General features: G+C 40.1%; 1 protein-coding gene across 1 annotated transcript; it reads left to right on the forward strand.

Moving 5' to 3' along the window:
* Positions 1–3,835: 3,835 nt before the first annotated feature.
* LOC117079628 (guanine nucleotide-binding protein G(I)/G(S)/G(O) subunit gamma-5-like) lies at positions 3,836–4,552 on the forward strand. The gene has a single exon (XM_033203657.1). It carries the CDS (start codon positions 4,199–4,201, stop codon positions 4,550–4,552), a length of 354 nt encoding a protein of 117 aa, XP_033059548.1. The 5' UTR covers positions 3,836–4,198.
* Positions 4,553–8,942: the final 4,390 nt, after the last annotated feature.

The following is an 8,942-nucleotide window of genomic DNA, read 5'->3' on the forward strand; positions in this document are numbered from 1 at the left end:
TTCATTCCATAATTTCAGGCTCCTTACATACACAAGCGTGCGCAAGAGCGCGCGCGCGCGCACACACGCACACACACACACACACACACACACACACATACTGCGCTTAGAGCCCCACCTGCTCTCCTGTCTCTTACTTTGGGAAGAGAATATTATCTACAGGGCTCTGTGTGCTACAAGGCCCACATATCTCTTCCTTGGGATGAACAAAGAGGCAGAGGCTCAATTGGCAAGATTCCTAAGGATGAGAGATTTCTCACATGTGGCCAGCAGAGGTTGAAGGAAGAGGTCCAAGTTACCTTGGTCATCAGGAACTGACAGTGCCTCAGAGCTGGCACTGGGCTTGGGACTCCTCCCCACCCCACCTCTATCTCCAGTTTTCTTGAGAAGAGTGACAGCAAAGGTAATCTGTTAGCTCCCTATTTTTTAGGAACTCAACATTAATGCGTAGATAGATGATTCTTAACTGCCTGCTACACCCATATAGGTAAAATCATGTTAACGTGATTTTAATATCTATGGTAGGATTCCAAACAAAAATAAGTTCTGGCCAGGCATGGTGGCTCAAGCCTGTAATCTCAACACTTTGGGAGGCCAAGGTGGGAAGATTCCTTGAGTCCAGCAGTTTAAGACTAGCCTGGGCAACATAGTGAGACCCCATTTCTAAGAAAAAAATTAAAAATTAGCCAGATGTGGTGGCGCACGCCTGTAGTCCTAGCTACTCAGACGGCTGAGGTGGGAGGATCACTTGAGCTTAGGAGGTCAAGGCTGCAGTGAGCCACGATTGTGCCACTGCACTCTAGCTTGGGTAACAAAGCAAAACCTTGTCTCAAAAAAAAAAAAAAAAAATCGCCCAGGCACAGTGGCTCACGCCTGTAATCCCAGCACTTTGGGAGGCCAAGGCGGGCAGATCATGAGGTCAGGAGATCGAGATCATCCTGGCAAACACAGTGAAACCCTGTCTCTACTAAAAATACAAAAAATTAGCTGGGCATGGTGGCAGGCGCCTGTAGTCCCAGCTAATCAGGAGGCTGAGGCAGGAGAATGGCGTGAATCTGGGAGGCGGAGCTTGCAGTGAGCTGAGATCCGGCCACCGCACTCCAGCCTGGGCGACAGAGCAAGACTCCGTCTCAAAAAAAATCTAAAACAGAAATCTGAGGTGCCAGCATTTGATGTTTGTGTGTCTGCAAGAGAGAGTAAAGGTGACTATTGCTTATAAATTTATAGATTACTTGGGTTGTTTTTATTAGTAGAAATTTTTATCTTTAGAAATAGACAATAAAGTATTTGAAATTTTAAATTTAGTGAGGACTGGGCGCCGTGGTTCATACCTGTAATCCCGGAACTTTGGGAGGCCAAGGCGAGCAGATCACTTGAGGTTAGGAGTTTGAGACCAGCCTGGCCAACATGGTGAAACCCCATCTCTATTAAAAATACAAAAATTAGCCAGATGTGGCTGTGCGTGCCACAATTTTACATACTCCGGAGGCTGAGGTGAGAGGATAGCTTGAGCCTGAGAGACAGAGGTTGCAGTGAGCCGAGATTATGCAACTGCAATCCAGCCTGGGCAACAGAGCAAGATAACTAACTAACTAACTAAATAAATAAATAAATACATAAATTTAGTGAGGAGCAAATGTAAGCACTCAGAATCCTCAAAGCTGATTTATTTTTATCTAAGAACACATGATATGAATTTGCTTGGCTATTCACCTTAACTTTTGCAGTGAAAGTTTAGATTTGCCTCCTATCCTATTACAAAATTCAGATACTGTCTTTGTTTTGTCTTTATTTCCTAAGAAATTATTTCTTCTGTTCTTAATAGAAGATTCCAAAGATATATCTACTGACTCAATTTTGACTTACAGACCCTTTTAGACAAGCTTGTTTTGTGTCAGAAGAAGTTCTTTACATTCTCAACTAGAAGCCAAATGAGTCACCATTTTGTCTTCTGCATCTTTCAAATAGAATTTGTTTTTGAAATAATAGCTTTATTGAGATATAATTCATATATTGTATAATTTATCTTTTAAAAATGCACAATGTAAAGGTTTTTAGTATATTCACAGAGTTGTGCAATTGTCATCACAATCAATTTTGGAATTTTGGAATATTTCATCACCTTTAAAAGAAGTCTCATACCCATTAACAGAACTCCTCACCTCCCTCTCCCCCAGTTCCTGGCAACCACTAATCTAGTTTCTGTCTCCATGGATTTGTCTATTCTAGATATTTTTCATAAATAGAATCACAATGTTTGTTCTTTTGAGTCTGTCTTCTTTCACTTTCCACAATGTTTTCAAGGTTGATCCATGTTGTAGCATATATCATCACTTCATTCCCTTCTATGGCCAATGAATATGACATTGTATGGATATACCACATTTTATTTATCCATTCATTAGCTGATGGACATTTGGGTCATTTCTATCATTTAGTTATTATGCAAAGTGCTACTTGAACATATGTGTACGAGTTCTTGTGTGGATGCATGTTTTCATTTCTCTTGTGTTCCCATAAATATTTTAACTTAATACAGACTAGATTTGAGCCTGAATGATTTGGGTGGGTGTGTCCATTCCTGGAAAGGAAGAGGAGAGGGAATCAAAGGAGAGAGATAACAGTAAGGAAATGGAACTTAATTCACGAATTTCCCAATTTGCAAATCCCTCTAAAATAATACCATCTGATATCATAACATTATAAGATCAAATTTTTACATATGAGCAACTGAGAATCCAGAAAAGGTAAATAACTTACTCAACAATTTGTTGAAAACCAACTGGGCCAAGGGCCAATGGTTCCTGTTTCTTAGTAAACTTCCTTTTGCACCACCTGCATTGTATTAGTACACACTGATATCCAGGTGGTGTCTAATTAGAAAAATTTAAGTTGCCAAGGATCCTATTTAAAAAAAGCAAAAGGTTGAGAATTGGCTAGAATTTCCTTCATTTCACCAGGAACAGAAATAGCTCTGTTAATCAAAGCTAACCCTTTTTTTTTTTTTTTTTTTTTTTTTTTTTTTTGAGACGGAGTCTCTCAGCTCACTGCAAGCTCCGCCTCCCGGGTTCACACCATTCTCCTGTCTCAGCCTCCCGAGTAGCTGGGACTACAGGCGCCCGCCACCTCGCCCAGCTAGTTTTTTGTATTTTTTAGTAGAGACGGGGTTTCACCATGTTAGCCAGGGTGGGCTCGATCTCCTGACCTCGTGATCCGCCCGTCTCGGCCTCCCAAAGTGCTGGGATGACAGGCTTGAGCCACCTCGCCCGGCCAATCAAAGCTAACTCTTATGGAGGTCTTAGTATGCACTATGTACTAAGCAGTGTTTTGCTTAAGCTACCATATTTAATTTTGAAAAGAACCCCATTTTACAAATGAAGGAACCAGATTTTTTTAAAAAAAGAAATAAATAAAAAGAAGTCACACAGCTTTAATACACGATGAAGAAACAAGTTGAAGCCAGAAGCATCAGATTCTATGAGATTTGGTTATGAAGTATTTTGCTGTGCTGATAGATACAGATAAACATACTCTGTCCTCTGTCTCTTTCCTTTGTCCTCCCACTCCCACTGTTGTTTTCATAAGTTATGAGCAGTTTTTTTGGCTGTTTTTTCTTTTTTTTTTTTTTTCTTGAGACGGAGTCTCACTCTGTCACCCGGACTGGAGTGCAGTGGCACGATCTCGGCTCACTGCAACCTCTGCTTCCTGGGTTCAAGCGATTCTCCTACCTTGGCCTCCTAAGTAGCTGGGATTACAGCTGAGTGCCACTATGCCCAGCTAATTTTTTGTGTTTTTAGTAGAGACAGGATTTCACCATGTTGGCCAGGCAGGTCTCAAACTCCTGACCTCATGATTCGCCCACCTTGGCCTCCCAAAGTGTTAGGATTACAGGCGTGAGCCACCACACCCGGCCTATAGGTTATGAGTTTTAAACTACCTACAAATCGGACATTTGTAACCTGGGAATGTTCATAAATTTGTAATTGTACTAAGCAAAAATACGAAATCATTCCATGTCTAAATAAAATCACATATATCCTCCAAAATTTTCGACAAAAGTGATATGTTCTTCATCTCAGGCCAGGATGACAAATACTTTTTGAACTCAAATGCAAACTTCAGTCAATTGTTAGTGGCTCCTAGAGTACTGTGTTGAAAATGTTGCTAAAGCCTTGATCTAAATGATTCTAAAGGCTAAATGTTTTTAAAAATTATCACATCAAGGCCACACACCGCCCCGCTCTCTGGTCCCACCGACCCACAAGCCACCAACCCACAGATTGGCTCGGCTCTGGGCTGTGTCATGTCTGGTTCCCCCAGCCTTGCTGCTATCAAGAAAGTGCTTCAACAGCTCTGGCTAGAGGCTGGACTCAACTGTATCAAAGTATCCCAGGGATCTTCAAACTTGAAACAATTCTGTCTGCAAAATGTTCCACATGACTTCCTGCTGACTGGGGTATCTTCGAGTTCAAATCTCTCCAGACTCCAGAACGTCTGTTCCCTTTTGTGGACAAATGGACCTTTCAAAGGTTTCCCAAACCACTTCTCATGAACCAGTGAATATTCAAAAGAGAGCTAGAAATTTGAAGCCTGTACAAAAACTTATTCCTATAACATATGTGCCATAATATACAAACTTTTACCTTTTCAGTCCCTCACATCTACCTCTCTGAATTTTCATAAATTTCTATTTCACAAGGGTAATTGTTTTATGTACACTGGCAGCAGCATACAACCAAATACGTGGTATAAAAACAGTTCTCACAATAAAGTGAGGGAAGCAATACTTGGTTATGCGTATGTTCCTTTTTAATGTCATTTTCTTTTTCATAGATACAACCACTTGCTTTTTCATTTTAAAAAATAGGATTCTGAGACAGGGCATGGTATAGCTCACCCCTGTAATCCCAGCATTTTGAGAGACCGAGGTTGGGGGGGATCGCTTGAGCTCAGGAGTTCGAGACCAGCCTGGGCAACATAGCAAAACCCCATCTCCACTAAAACAAATAAAAATAAATAAAATGGTTTAAAAAGTTGGGTGTGGTGGTGCATGCCTGTAGTCCCTGTAGTCCTGGCTACTTGGGAGACGAAGACAGGAGAATCCCTTGAGCCTGAGAGATTGGGGCTGCAATGAGCTCTGATGGTGCCACTGCACAATAATATTAAAAAGTAAGATCCTGGGCTGGGCATAGTGACCTGTAACACCTGGAATACCAGCCACTCTGGAGGCTGAGGCCAGGAGATTGCTTGAGCCCAGCCTGGGCAACATAGTGAGACAGCATCTCTGAAAAAAACAAATAACAATAAGATTTTATTGATGCCTCATTTGGGGCATATTATAGTTAAATGAAGAGAGGCAACAGAAAGTCAAGGGTTGGAAATGTCCTCACTTTAATGTGAGAATTGTTATATTAAATAAGAATTACTTGAATAGTCGAGTAACTTCAATCTTGATAAGGTAACTAATGTTACTCTTAAATCCCGTCTCTACTAAAAACACAAAAAATTAGCTGGGCATAGTGGCACTCAGCTGTAATCCCAGCTACTTAGGAGGCCAAGGTAGGAGAATCGCTTGAACCCAGGAAGCAGAGGTTGCAGTGAGGAAAATTTTGGGGGCATAGTTTGGTAACCAAAGAGATTCATGAGCTAGTACAGTAATCATATTTTCCAAACTCAAATTGGAACATATGACCTCATAATAATTTTTAAAATGTATAACTAAATTGATTAGTAGAAAGGTATTTTTAAAATATATTAAAGTTAAGTAGCATTCAAGGATGTTTTAAATAAATCAGGCTCATAGATAAAATATAGAACTACAGTATATTTGCTGATAATTCTGGAAAATACAGTGTTGTTGATTTAAATAACAACAACAACAACAAAAGAATCTGGAGTTGCTGCTCTCCGATTTCTCCAAATAAAAGTTTTTACAGCTTGCCAGACCCAACGCCCTCCCTGAAATTCACTCACCTCCTTCTGCTTCTACCTAAAATCCATATAGGAGAAGAACTTTTCTAGCCAGCTGGAAACATACATTTCTCTCCAGATTGAGCTAATGTTCTTAAGAGCAGACTGTCAGTCAAGTTCTGAGAGTTCAATTTCTAGAGGTACAAGGAAGCCACTTTCTATATTAGCTGTAATTTTAGGGTCATTCACATGGAGATTCTGGGCTCTCACCTTTTGCTTGCCTGAAATCCACCCTTCTAATCATTTGCTTACTTTCCAGGGGCGGCTTAGTTTCAGCTTGAGTATTATCTGGTGAGTAGGCAATCTGCTGTTTTCATGAGGGGTCTGGAAATTCTTCACTGGAGTATGAATTCCTCCAAATTCCAGGTTCATTGTCCTTGCTTACCACCTTTAGCCCCAGTTGAAGACGTTTCCCGCAGTCTTCTGCATTTAGCTTCAGGACACTCTGCCAAGCCCAGTGCTACAATGTCTTTTTGACTTGGGCATCCCTAGTCAGCACTATCCCTGGATTAGTGTTTTTCTCTTTTTCCTACAATAAACATAGAAATGGGAGCCAGTATATTAGCTCAGTGAAATCTCAAGGTAAACCTACTACGCTTCCTTTATTGCCCATCAATAATCCTTTCATTTTGTCATGTTTTCTTGCCTTTTTGTACCGTTAGTTATTTGTACTTAAAGGTTAAATCGAGCTTCTCCACTCCTCATTTTTTCCCCTTCTATTCTTTGATCCTACATTGAAATCATAATGCTGGACTTGTGACGTCACTCTCAATTGTTTCCAGATGGTTTATCAGACTGATCAAAAAGAAGATGAAGCCACTATATGTTAGTTAAAAAGCAGATCTTCAAACAGGGAGACGGTTCAGGAAAAAAAATGTATAATAATAATGTTGAGAGCACAAAACAACTATAGGTAAAGTAAATTGCCTTTTCTCTCTGTCCTAAAATAAAGTCTTTGATCAATTGTTCCAATGTATGAAAATTTGAACTCTAAAGAGACCAGGCAGCTTTCTAAACCCAAACATCAAAAGCTTTGCTTCCATTAGAAAAATTTAAACCCATGATACTTTGAATGATTTGAAATTCTCTAAAATGAGCTTTAATAATAACCTTCACAAACAGAAAGAAAAAGAACAGTAGGTTATATGGCTTCGTGCTACCATTTTCTCTGGAACATTAGTTTTCCAAAGATGCCATTTTGGCTTGTACCAAATAAAAGGGCAAAGGTTACCAAATGCAAGCCTGGGGAAGCCAGGAGACAGAACAGCTATTACAATGGAGGGGGAAATCCAAGCTGTCAGCTCTGAATGGATAGAAATTGCATGTGTGAAATTGACAACCAGCAACAGCATGGCACCCTAAGAGGGGCCAGGAAATGAGCTCAACTGGGATTTCTATTTACTGTATTAGAGCTGCGATTTTGTAGAGTTTTATTTAAGATTCACAGATACAAATCTTCAGGTTTTTGACAACTTTAGTAATGTTCAGTGGCTATTTGGAAAACAATCTAAACAAATAAAATATCAGAGTGAGAATGGTAGAAATGATACAGGAAAAAACATAAAGGAAAAAAAATCACTCATGATCCAACCTCCCAAGAGTCTCTGTTAACAAACTGTTGCATTTGCTTCTTCATACACACATTGTTCTACAACATTGAAACCAATCTGTATACATAACTTTGATTTCTGTTTATTTAGTATTATGTCACAAATATTTTTCCATGTCATGAAAATGTTTTCATAACCATTGTGTTTATAGAGCATTCTGTCACATGAATATACAGACTTTAATTTACTTAACCATAATCAATTCAACTACTAACTCTTTCCCCCAACTGTTTGTCCCATTCCAGTATTTTTCCCACTGAGCAACTAGAGTGATCTTTCAAAAACTTGATCTTGTCACTCTCCTTTATAAAACCATTCAATAACTTTTCTTTCTCTTAGAAAATATTACTGTCCTTAGCAGTCTCTTTGGAGCTTTATGTCCTTGCTACTTCGATGTGGTTATGTCCTTGGTATCACCTGGGAATTTATTAGAAATATAGAATCTTCACTCTTCCCTGACCTACTGAATTAGAGTCTTCATTTTTACAAGATCATGGGTGGTTTCTACCCAAGACAAGGACTGAGAAGGTCTGCTCTTCATGTTCTGGCTCTTGTGTGGCCCCCACTAACCTCACCAGCCTCCTCAATGCTTTCTAGGATCCAGCAGACACCTAGCTTCAGTGCCTCATTCACCACGCCCCTTTCCCCCACAAAGCCTTGCCAAGTGTATGGACTAAATGTGTCTGTTCCTCCAAATTCACGTGTTGAAACCCTATCCCTCAATGGGATGGTATTTGGAAATGGGGCATTTGGGAGCTAATTAGACTTAGATTAGGTCAAGAGGCCAGGGTCCTCATGATGGAATTAGTGCCCTGTGAGAAGAGACACCAAAGGGTTCTCTCTCTCTCTTTCCCTTCCGTGTGAGGACATAGTGATAAGGTGGCTGTCTACAAGCCAGGATGAGAGTACTCTCACCAGAACCAGATTATGCTGGTCCCCTGATATTCCAGCCTCTAGAACTGTTAGAAAATAAATTTCAGTTGTGTAAGCCACCCATACTACCAGATTTTGTTACAGCAGCCCAAGACAACAAATATAGCAGGTACGTACTATGCTCTCTGCCTGGAAAGGTCTTCCCAAGACTAGTCACCAAGTTAACTTCCAATTATCCTTCAGAGTCCAGTTCAAAAAGGGAAGCGAGACTTCTCCCACTTCAGGTCTTCGATAAATACATGTTAACACAAAACCTTGTACGGAAAAGTGTATAGTGGGATGTCTCCCACTTTCCTTTCTGAGCTGGGATCTGAAGGATAAGCCCAGTGGGAATATCCAGAATATATAAAGAACTTATACAATTCAGTAAGCAACCCAATTTAAAAATGGGCAAGGACATGAATAGACACATCTCCAAAGATAAATAAA

This window comes from Trachypithecus francoisi, unplaced genomic scaffold (genome assembly GCF_009764315.1).
Source record: "Trachypithecus francoisi isolate TF-2019V2 unplaced genomic scaffold, Tfra_2.0 Lachesis_group7, whole genome shotgun sequence".
Classification (NCBI taxonomy): Eukaryota; Metazoa; Chordata; class Mammalia; order Primates; family Cercopithecidae; genus Trachypithecus; species Trachypithecus francoisi.